General features: G+C 36.5%; 1 protein-coding gene across 12 annotated transcripts in view; it reads left to right on the forward strand.

Moving 5' to 3' along the window:
• The first annotated feature begins 7,523 nt into the window (after nt 1-7,523).
• BAZ2B (bromodomain adjacent to zinc finger domain 2B) overlaps nt 7,524-12,392 on the forward strand; it is a 205,171-nt gene continuing 200,302 nt past the window's right edge. For 9 of the 12 annotated variants that reach the window (XM_089328265.1, XM_089328268.1, XM_089328266.1 and 6 more), the window contains exon 1: nt 7,524-7,859. In XM_089328265.1, coding sequence (XP_089184391.1) covers nt 7,850-7,859 — 10 coding nt within the window. In that variant the 5' untranslated portion in view covers nt 7,524-7,849. The remainder of the gene's footprint in view (nt 7,860-12,392) is intronic. The other 3 variants (XM_017342872.3, XM_017342873.3, XM_051849478.2) reach the window with 1 other exon arrangement.

Here is a 12,392-nt window from a genome sequence, read left to right on the forward strand (position 1 = left end):
TTTTTACACTATATCAATGATTTGATTAAAATGTTAGAAAAAATAAAAATAGGAAATAATCTTCTGTTTGACTTTAGCGGTTTTAGTTTGTGTAAGTACTGCTTTTGTTTTTTTCTTAAGATGTTATTATCATGAATTAGTATATACCACAGAGGTTAGGCTGTTATCCATAGCACAAATGAATTGAAAACCTTATTTGTGTGAATGGGCAACCAATAAGGTAGATAGCTTTGCAGTTAAATAGTTTATACTCAAAAGGATATAAATTGATATTGGGGGGATATCAAAACTTTAGGATATATAATATGAAATACTTTTTTAAAAAGATTTATTTATTTATTTGAAAGTCAGAGTTACACAGAGAAGGAGATGCATAGAGAGAGAGAGAGAGAGGTCTTCTATCTGCTGGTTTACTCACCAGTTGGCCACAACGTCTGGGGATGCACCAATCCGAAGCCAGGAACCAAGAGCTTCCTCTGGGTCTCCCATGAGGGTGCAGGGGCCCAGTGACTTGGGCTACCTTCTACTGCTTTCCCAGGCCATAGCAGAGAGCTGGATTGGAAGTGGAGCAGCCGGGACTCGAACCAGTGCCCATATGGGATGCCAGCACTGCAGGTGGTGGCTTTACCCGCTATGCCACAGCGCCGACCCCAAAATACTTTCCTAGTCTATAAAATTTTAATTATTAAATTATAAATTTTTAAGAAAATTCCAAATATTTCTTATTTTTGAAAAATGGAAATTGGGGGGGGCCGGCGCCGTGGTTCACTTGGCTAATACTCCGCCTGTGGCGCCAGCATTCCATATGGGCGCTGGGTTCTACTCCTGGTTGTTCCTCTTCCAGTCCAGCTCTCTGCTGTGGCCCGAGAAGGCAGTGGAGGATGGCCCAAGTGCTTGGGCCCTGCACCCGCATGGGAGACCAAGAAGAAGCACCTGGCTCCTGGCTTTGGATTGGCACAGCGCCAGCTGTGGTGGCCATTTGGGGGGTGAACCAACGGAAGGAAGACCTTTCTCTCTGTTTCTCTCTCTCACTATATCAGTCAATAAATAAATAAATAAATAATAAAAATAATAAAAAAGAAAGAAAAATGGAATTTGGTAATCCACATTTGCAATCCAGAAGAGTAGCATATATTTTGGAAGGGAAAAATGTGTTGTATTCATTTAAAATGTTAGAAAAATTTTCATGTTGTTAGTGATTATATCATCCCTACCTTATTTCATTTAGTAATTATCCGTAATAGAAACTGCTTGAGGAATTATATTATTACAAAGTGACTTTAAAATATATTTCTTATTGTTTTATTTTTATTTTGTAAGTACTCACCTTGCAATAAAAAGTTTTCATACGGAATTTATGTCAAATGTTGATATAAAAATTTTTTGGACCTAATCCAACAACTCTGTATAGAAATAAACCTCCTTTGTTTCTTCTGGTTGCATCCATTGATTTTTTTTTCTAAAGATACATTAATACTGCTGATAGAAGCAGAACAATTGGAATTTACATTAAAAATAAATGTGTTGAATACAAAGCAATACACTGTAATATTAGAGTCTTGATTTTGCTTTACCAATATAGTTTTAAAATCCAAAGGACAAAAATGCTGAAAAGATCAAGAAAAAATGAAAGAAAAAACAAACGATGCAAAAACAAAATGACACTGAGGTCTTGGTTTAATACATATGTATTTCAGGTTGATGGTTGATTTCATTAGCAAATCTCATTGTTATGCAATGTCTGTTCTTCTGCAGCAAAATGAATATTGTATTCTCACAGGCTCTGAGTATATCTATTATGTCACAATAAATGAAAATATATACATTTGTAGCTATCTTTGATTTCCTCTTTCCATTCTATTTTTAAGTAAAAGACAGAAATTGAATTATTTTGTTGTTAAATTTCCCCCAAAGTCTTTGATTTATGTTATGGGTATGTTTCCTACTTTTGTTCTCTGAAGTACAGGATTCTAAGGTAGCTAATAATGTAACCATATTAATTACCCGTTAACTTTTTAAACAAATAGAATGTAATCTTGATTGATTTAAGCTAATTATTAATGTGTGCTCTTCAAGCATCTGTGTTCTAGCTTTCTTAAATATTAGGAGTGTTTTGCTTATTGCAAGACAATATGTTAAGCAAATGCACATATTATGCTAAATCTAAGGGCTATTATCTTTTGCTGTAACTAAACTTTTATGTTGAGATTACTATATTAATATTTAAATTTCCAAAAAATAGGAAATTAGTAAGTAACAAATTTCAGTGTCTATACAATATAAATAACCTTTCAATAGTAATAAAATTTTAGGCTGCATATTTCTTATAAAATGAGTTTAAATATGGACACATTTGTATTGGACACAATTGCCATTTAATTTTAGTCATTTTAGGGTCTGACATTCGTTTATTAAATCTATTTGGTTATGAGCAGTATTTTCAAAAGTTGTCCTCACAACTGAACATTTGTTGACAAACTTAAAATACAAAAAGCCCAAGGTTTAATTAAATACAAGTTGATTTTATATCATACAGAAATTATCCGTATGGCCAGAATTGTTGTTCTGGTTCACTTGATGAAATCCTGACCAATGTCTTAGCTGTGTTGAACAAACATGAGATATTAATAAATATGTGTTTATTAATGCATCATATTAAATTAATTTGCACTTAGAGTGTTTGCTACATGTTGAGTGTTTTATTATTCACAGTGAGTAATAGGAGGAATGTCGAGATCTCATAGGGTGATCTCCAAAATAATTTTAGAGTACTAAAGAGCTACTTCAGAGAGAGAGAGAGGAGAGAGAGAGAAGATGTTATGGATCCAAATAACCAGGCTTTGAGAGAGGGTCTTCCTGGAAGTGATAAGATCTAAACTGATAATGAGGTGGGGAGAGCAATGGGAAGCTACCTGTGGATAATCTGGATAGTAGGAGAACATGAATTTAGCTTCTTTTGGGTGACAGCGAGGAGATCAATCCAATTGTAATGAAGTTATGATTTGCTACTGCCTCCTTACCTCACATGAAAATCAGAGTGTTGGCCTGTTACATTTTAGCAGTGTGCAGTATAGCAATGTTGATGCTCACTGACAGTGCTACTATGGTGGACCCTGCTTCTTCTTGTATAACAAAATGGGAGACAGGAAATTCCCTTTATGTCAGAGTAAATGCACTGAAAGTGTGCAGATGTGAATCTAAATTGGTGCAGACTGAATGAGAAGACAGCTTTCTTCTACCATAGTTAGAAACACCAAACTGAGGAGGAATAGAAATCATAGCTTAAGTTCCTTGGCTTTTGAATTGAGCAGAATCATTGAAAGTCACCAACGAAGAGGGTCTCTTAAATTAAAAAACAGTCCCTTTTAAGTGTCTGCATCTGTCTACTACTATCTTTTCCTATGCCTCATAGGAACCGTAGTTATCTGTTGCATGCCTACCTTGTATACCTATCTAGCAGAAAAACTTGAATTTGGAAAATGGAATATGAATTTGGAGTGTGAAAATGGACTGTAAATTCAATGAAAAGATCCCGAGGGGATCAGGTGTTTGGCCTGGCGGTTGATCGCTGTGTCCCACATTGGAGTACCTGGCTGGATTCAGTACTGGCTCCTGCTTCTAATTCTTGCTTCCTGTTAATGCACACTCTGAGAGGCAATGGTGAAGTCTCAGTAACTGGGCTCCTGCCACCCACAAGGGAGACCTGTATAGCATTCCCAGCTCTCGGCTCTGACTTTGGTCCTGACAGAGCCGGCTGTTGGGGAGTGAACTAGCAGATGGAGTTTCTTCCTCTCCCACTTCCCTCTTCCTTCTCCAATAAATTGGCAGGGGTAGGGTGGTGGTGAAAAGATCCTGGAAATTGTTAATGTATGTTTAACACCCAAATCAGGTAAGTTGCAGAATTCCTAGCTAGATGGCTTATTTTCTTTCTTTCTTTTTAAAAATTTATTTATTTATTTGAAAGTCATAGATACAGAGGCGGGGAGAATCAGAGGCAGAGACAGAGATCATCCATCTGTTCGTTCACTCCCAAAATAGGCACGATGGCCAGGGCCCGTCCAGGCCGAAGCCAGGAGCCAGGAGCTTCATCTGGGTCTCTGCTGAGTTGCAGGGACTGAAGCACTTGGGCCATTTTCCAATGCTTTTACATGCGCATTCACAGGGAGCTTGATTGGAAATGGAAGAGCTGGGACTCGAACCTGTACCTATATGGGATGTTGGCACTGCAGGGTGCTTTACCTGCTACACCACAGCATAGGCCCCTAGATGGCTTATTTGCTAGGTAACCTTTCATTGTGTTATGATTCTGATTTGTATTGAGGAAATGTTGAAACTTCCATAAAAAATTTGTTATTTTGATTGCTGTAATTATACTGAGAAGCTGTTATTTTTTCCAACTTTGCATTATGAAAAGCATAAAAGAAATTTCTTTTAATTTCAAGTACTAGGAAAATCTTTGAGTTTATGGAGAATAAGAATTTTATAATTTCATCTTCTTACCCACTTCCTTTGATTGCTAGGAAGCTCAGGGCTAAACTACCCGTGTCATAGACTTGTACAAGACCTCATGATAGGTGTTTGTGTCTTCAAGGTTTACCTGTGTTTTGTCGTTCTTGCTGCTTCTTATTTTCCTTTTATATTAGTTTAAAGGCATTTTGTTGTATCCATATTTATGATAGTCAGATTGTATTGGACTAAGATGGAAACTGAGAGAACAATTCAGATTGAAATACAAGAATATGGGGCCAGCACTGTGGTGTAGCAGGTAAAGCTGCCACCTGCAGTGCCGGCATCCCATATGAGCACCGGTTTGAGTCCCGGCTGCTCCACTTCTGATCCAGCTCCCTGCTATGGCCTGGGAAAGCAGTGGAAGATGGCCCAAGTCCTTGGGCCCCTGCATCAGTGTGGGAGACCCAGAAGAAGCTCCTGGCTTCAGATCAGCCCAGCTCCGGCCGTTGCAGCCATTTGGGGAGTGAACCAGTGGATGAAAGACCTCTCTCTCTCTCTGCCTCTTTGTAATTCTCTGCCTTTTAAATAAATAAATAAATCTTTAAAAAAAAAAAGAAATACAAGAATACACTAGAGAAGGAAAAGGTGCCTTTTTTCATTTGTCAGTTCAGAAAGGGAGTCTTTCTAAATCACAGGATGCCATATATATATATATATGTAATATATATTACTATGTATACATATTTATGTATATATTCCCTTGTGACTGAACTGTGAATTTTTTTTAAGATTTATTTATTTATTTATTTGAAAGGCAGAGTTACAGAAAGGCAGAGGGGGAAGAGAGAGAGAGGTCTTCTGAAGCCAGGAGCCAGGAGCTTCTTTCTGGGTCTCCCACATGAGTGCAGGGACCCAAGTACTTGGACCATCTTCTACTGCTTTCCCAGGCCAAAGCAAAGAGCTGGATCAGAAATGGTGCAGCTGGGACTTGAACCAGTGTCCATATGGGTTGTGGGCACTGCAGGTGGCAGCTTTACCAGCTACACCACAACACTGGCCCTGAACTGTGAACTTTTTTTTTTTTTTTTGACAGGCAGAGTGGACAGTGAGAGAGAGAGAGAGACAGAGAGAAAGGTCTTCCTTTGTCGTTGGTTCACCCTCCAATGGCCGCCACGACCAGCATGCTGCAGCCAGCACACCGCGCTGATCCGAAGCCAGGAGCCAGGTACTTATCCTGGTCTCCCATGGGGTGCAGGGCCCAAGCACTTGGGCCATCCTCCACTGCACTCCCGGGCCACAGCAGAGAGCTGGCCTGGAAGAGGGACAACCGGGACAGAATCCGGCGCCCCGACCGGGACTAGAACCCGGTGTGCCAGCGCCACAAGGCAGAGGATTAGCCTATTGAGCCGTGGCGCCCGCGTGAACTCTTAGTGCCAAAACTTGGTGACTCTTGATAAAAAGCACCTTGAATGAAATAACATATCGAAGTTATTTTTACATTTTTATTTCATTATCCTCCATATTTGATCAATTATGGGCAAGTAAGAGTCATGGGTCTTTGAAAAAATTGAAATAAAATTTTCTAATTTAAATTTTGTTTTGTTTTTGGTATATAAAGTACTTATTCAAAGCTGTCTATGTCATAGGAATTACATTTTAAATTTTCTATAATGGGAATAAGCACTATGTTTTGCATTTCAAATATTTAAGTTATTTGACCATGAAATTCACCTGAGACTGTTAACTCCTTAATCGCAGTTTTCTGAAAATTGGTGGTGTGTTTCACGTGTTATAGTGATGATTAGTACTGTCAGTGACTTGTGTTAGTGTGATTCATTACTGAATAGAGACTGCTTTAAAATGATGCATTACGTTTTTCTTCGGAGACCTATTCCAAGGTTCTGCACCTTTAGCACAGTCTTACCTGGCTTGGATGTTCTGTTTGTTGTTATTGATTTCAATGTCATTTTGTTTTGTTGTGTTTTATTTTTTAGTACATTAGAACCTTATTTTTGCAAACTGAGTTAATATTAACAATACAGTTTTGATGTGATTATATTACTGTAAAAAGTTCCATCAAGGTCTTGGCGTTAAAAGCAAAGCATACCATGTTCATAATAGGACATAGAAGCATAGCCTTAGTAAAGAGAATTTATAAGATAAATACAAATTATGAAAATGTTTAAATTACAAGAATATTTTAAAGTAGTAGATTAGTTTATTATTTTTTATGGAGCTGTGTTTCTTGTTTGTTGTATACCAATAGTTAATTTAAATCAACCCTCTTCAACTTTATTTGAAATTTAGAGAGCAAAAATCCTGGTAATTTTGGGATGGGGAGAGCTAAAGATAAGGAAACTAGTTTCTTAAACTAACAATCTTTTCCTTTTTTAAGAATTCACAAGGAAGCATTTTGTTTTGTTTTATTGTTTAAAATTACATAGAGAATACCTTCAAGTTATGTAAACTTTTTGATTCATATAACTGAGATGTTTGAATAAAACATTTCTACATTAATTTATAAAGTTGTCTTATTTTGCAGGAGGCTGTCCTTAAAAAATGGATTTAGCCTCTGACTACAAATTTTTGATTTTGGTCTTTTACTGTAATTCAGAAATTTTTTTGTCTACTTTCTTGAAGCAATTGAAATTTTAAACACCTTTGTTAATATTTAGCGGCAGGTTTTTTAGCAGTTATTCTGACCTATTATTAACAAGCATTGCCTTGTTTCTACAATTTGCTTGCCAGAACTAATTTTTAGAACCTGCTTAAACCGTGCAGGTTTGTAAGCAGTAAGCATTCCTTATTATCGACTGTGAGTTTCTGCATGTCAGGAATAAACGCTCCTATAAAAAGGAAGAAAGAAAGAACTCTTCATTGTCTGTTTTGACGTTAATAAAATTAAGAAAAGAATAATTATTTGAGACATCCTGCTTACCTGGTTTAGTTTTGTCACGTGAGCGTTCACGGTTACTGGTGATCTAAGTGCTCCACCTGCCTTTCAGTTTGTTTACCAGGAAATCAAGATGTGTAAACTGCAGGAAGTACTATTTGACCCTCTCCGACAGTATCTCATTACAATAATTGCTAATCTCTGAATAAGACAGCCATGTTTTGTGAGTAACTGAGAGAGAGAGGTTGTGTTAGGTAGATTTTAGGTGTTTCAACAAATAGAGCTTTGTAAATGCTTACTTGGATTATGTTTTCACGATAGCTTTCGATAAAAGACATATGGTGACCTTTGGGGTCAGCAAAGCTAGGACACAATAGTAGGTATTCTTTCATGCCTTTTAACTGAAAAATATCACGGGGCTTGTTGTTTTGGAGTGCTGTCACTGCTCTGAATCGAAAGGATAATGGCTACTTCCTGATTAAACCCACTCTCCACAGTAAGCTGTTAATGTTATCCTGTATGTCTTTTTCTCCTGTAAATGCAAGAGTGTTTGGTGTTTTCTTTACTTTTTATCATTGTCTTTTCGTAGATAAATCTCTTAGAAATGTATCCTGAAGTTGAAGTTTATGATTAGAGTAGAAACTACTGTTTTAAGTTTGGAGAATTTTTTTTAAATGAAAAAATATTTCTGTTTGGTCTTCTAAATCCAACCATCTCATATACTTACTGGAGATTTTGGTTAAAGAAATTAGCTGTATTAAAAGTAATTGAAGTGATAAATTATATTAAGCTGCCACTTTCTTGGTTCTCTAAGCAAAATTTTAAAAATAACTTCTGTAGCAAATCAGATTAATTTCTGAGAGAGTATTATTTGGATAAACTAATATTATTTTGATTTAATAAATTTCCAAATTATATAGTCATGATATGTTGTTGCTTACTTAAGTTATTGCATTAAATTATTGTTCTTAAATTAGTTAAGAGATCCTTGTGACATAAAAACAATGTTAAGTGTTCAGAATATAAAGAGGGAATAATGAGCTTCTTAGTTTTAATCCTAAAGCTGACAGTCACTCCATCTGTGGTCCTGGGACAATCATTTAAACTGCTTGCCTCAGTTTTATTGTCTACTACTCATACGCATGCTTAGGTAAAATGTATACATTTATTTCTTTATGGAAGTACAAACCATAAGGAAAATAAATTTTATAAGTACTTGTATTTTGTAAAATGAAGAACTAGCTCTGCAGATAGGGCAACACTGGGAGTCACAGTACACAGAGAAATAATGGAAAAATTTTGTGGCTTTAAAAGAAACGCTCTTAGGTTGGCCTTTTTATTGGAACAGAACTCTCAGTTTTGCTTATTCTTTAAGATAACATTACCAAATGATACATATTGGGTTCATGATTAAAATGAGAAGTGGAAAGCTTAGAAGTAATTTATTAAAGACCCACAAATATGCTTAAAATTATTTTAAATTTTCTCAAAAATCTTATTTCTGGAAATGAGATTGTTCAGAATAAAGAATGTATGTGTGTGTATGACAGGGCTGTAAATGTAAGTGATGTAAATAGTATGGTGTTTAATTTTTAAGCTCTATGATAGGAATTTAGTTATACAAAAGAAAACATTTTTAATATATTAAAAATGTAAAGCAGTCACTAAAGAAGGTTATAGACCCTAACGTCTAAATATATTTTAAAATGTTCTGGGATAATGTAAGTAGAATCTCACTACTGTTGAGAGAATTAAGGTACTTTCTTTTGTAAAATGCTTATAAGGTTATTTTAGGTAACTCAGTAATTTTTAATATAGATTACTGGTGCATCTTAAGAAAATTCTTAAAGGTATGGTCAGTGAATATTCTTGCTTAGGATATCAAAGTAAAGCTTTTAGTAGTCTTTATTTTAATTTGTAATAACAAGTAATAGATGTCACTTATTGAATGCTTACCGTGTGTGAATCTCTGAGCCAATGCTATCATTTAATATTCATATATTCATCATATGAGGTACAGGTACCATTACTACTAACATTTTTAATGGTAATAAATAGTTATAGATTTAAGTAGTTTGGTCAAAGTCCTTTAATCAATAAGTACTAGAGTCAAACTAAAAATCCTAGAATTTGGAACCCTGAACATTTTCTCCAGTGTCAAACCCTTAGGCAATGTGTTTTTATTTTGGAGATTCAGATTCTTTTTTTTTTTTCATCAATTTGTCAAATATTGCAAAGTGCCTACCAAGTGTCAGGCATTGTGAGGAAGGACAGCAATAACAATAGATAATAAAACAAAATCTCTTGTCTCAAGAAGCTTATAATCTCCTAGGCTGTTACAGTACTAGTGATAACTAAGAAAATAGAGGTAAGCACAAATGCTAAAGAAAGCACAAAGGAGAGCTGTCTGGTGTCTTGCTTTATTTATTTAATGTGCTTTTATGTGCTGTTCTAGGTAATTGGGAAATATCAGTAAATAAAACAAAGACCTCTGCTTTTGTGGCACATATACTTGACTAGGTGTGGAGATAAGCAAACATAGTAAAGTATGTACTGAGTGAGAAGCTGGTTAAGTGTTGTGAAGGAAGGATAAAGAGAGCAAGATGAGAAGGATGTGGTGGTTCAGGAATTAAGGAAGGAGAAGGGGATAGTGAGTAAAGAATAAAGAAGTTAAATATGTGGATTCCTTTGGGAAAAGCCTTCCAGGCATAGGCCAAGAGGGAAGAGCATGTTGAGATTGGCCTAGAGTGAGAGAAAGGGAAATTTGGAGGGGGTAGTGTCAAAGGTAATGGGTGGGAGGATTATTCAGGTAGGGCCTTCCAGACTAATATAGGGACTTTGAGGAGCTCCTGCAAGGCTTTTCGTAGGTCTGGTTTATATTTTTAAAAGAGCTCTTCAGGGGATGGCACTGTGGCGTAGAAGGCTAAGCCTCCATCTGCAGTGTTGGCATCCCATATGGACACTGGCTGCTCTACTTCTAATCTAGCTACTTGCTAATGCTCCTGGGAAAGCAGCAGAAGATGGCCCAACTACTTGGGCCCCTGTAACTATGTGGGAGACCCAGAAGAAGCTCCTGGCTTCAGTCTGGCCCAGCCCTAGCTGTTGAGCCATTGGATGGAAGATCTCTCACTCTCTGTCTCTCCTTCTCTTTTTGTATCTCTGCCTTTCAAATAAATGCTACTAGACTATGGAGAGGCATGGACCACCAGTTGGAAGGCTTTTACAGTAACCTACATGAGAGATGGAAGTGACTTGGAAGTAGTTTAAAAATCCAAAAAGATTTCTTGATGGACTGGATATGAAATATAAGAAAAAGAGGAGACAAGATTACTTTAAAGTTGTGGCTGAACTTCTGAAAGGATGGTGTTGCCATCAGCTGTGAGATGGGGAAGGTTTCCGAGTAGAATACATTTAAGATGGTGGTGGAGAATCAGATTTTTGTGCTGGGTGTGGTAGATTGGAAGTTTCTAATGATTATTCCCGTGAAGATATTGGAAAGCTTTACAGAGAAGGAATAGTCTAAATTGAGATTGAAGACTGAGTTGTAGTTATCCAGTCAACGAGGTGATTTGTAATGATTCACAAGCCTTCACTTTATATTTAAATGAATCTTAGAATGATCTATGTTACATAGTTACTAACACATAGACATATAAAAAGTAATCACATTTATAAAATAATAAAATTGCTCACCTCAAAAATAAATTATTCTGGGTAGTCAATTTTCAGATTATTTTAGTAACAAGTACATTCCCAAGTTATACTGGATGCTTTTACATATGTTGACTCTCACCATATTACTGTAAGGAAAACAGCACCCTCATAATATACTTGGAGAAACTGAATGTAAGCATAAGATCATTGCTATTTTGGGTGATGATTATGGATTCAAATCCAGGTCTTTAGCTTCCATTGATGATAGTCCTGTTTAAAAGTTGTGTAATGTTAAAGTTAAAAAACATTTTAGACCTTTGTTTGAGATCTCTTTTTGAACATTACTGTTCTGTATTGTAATACAGGGATACTCTTGGGACATAAGGTTTATAGGTTCTTAATCATGCAGTCAAGCCACTTACTGGTCATTCTTAAATTCAGTACAGACACTCCCTCCTAATGTATAGTGATTAATAAGTGCTTAGAAATGGCAGCTGGTATCATCAATATCTTTATTCCTCTTTGTAATGTGCTGTGACCTTGGGGATCACAACCCAAGTACCTTGGAATCATGTGTGCATTAAGAAACTTAGTAATTAGAAAAGAAAGAGTTTTAACCTGTGTTTTGTCAGCTTAGAGACCGTTTTTGTTTCCTTCCCTTTTTTTGACTGTTATCTGGGCAAATGACTTTGCTAGATAGCTGTATTTCTGACTGGAAAAGCAATAATATCTAGGGTGCCAGTGGGTATTTTCACTGAAAAAGTAAACATAAGTTGTTTTACTTCAGTAGGGAATAGGAATATAATTGCTCTTTCAAACAAGTTTATTGTGAGATAATGAAGCCATATCATAAAAACTTAAGCTTTTGCCTTCTTGATCAAAAAAACCTTTTTTTTAATTTTATTTATTTATTTGAGAGGCATGAAGAGAGACCAAGAAGGAGAAAGAGAGCACTCTCATCTGCTGGTTCAATTCCAAATGTTTGCAATGACCAAGGCTGGGCCAAAGTCAAAATAGAAAACCAGGAACTTAATTCAGGTCTCCCACTGAGTGGCAGAAATCTAATTACTAGAACTATTGCTGCTGCCTCCCAGAGTCTCCATAAACAGGAAGCTGGAGTCAGGAGCTGGAGGTGGATATCAAGCCCAGGCACTCTGATATGGTGCCTGGATCTCTTAACCGCTAGGTCAAATGCCTGCCCCCTAAATACTATTTATTTTATTTTATTTTTATTATTTGTTTGTTTGTTTGTTTTTAAAGGCAGTTACAGAGAGACAAGGAGTAACAGAGAGGGAGGGATCTTCCATCCGCTGGTTCACATCCCCCATGGCCACTGCAGCAGAGGCTGGGTCAGGCTGAAGTCAGGAACCTAGAACTCTATCTGTATCTCCCACAC

This window comes from Oryctolagus cuniculus, chromosome 3 (assembly GCF_051225735.1).
Source record: "Oryctolagus cuniculus isolate XC-2025 breed Fujian yellow rabbit chromosome 3, ASM5122573v1, whole genome shotgun sequence".
NCBI lineage: Eukaryota > Metazoa > Chordata > Mammalia > Lagomorpha > Leporidae > Oryctolagus > Oryctolagus cuniculus.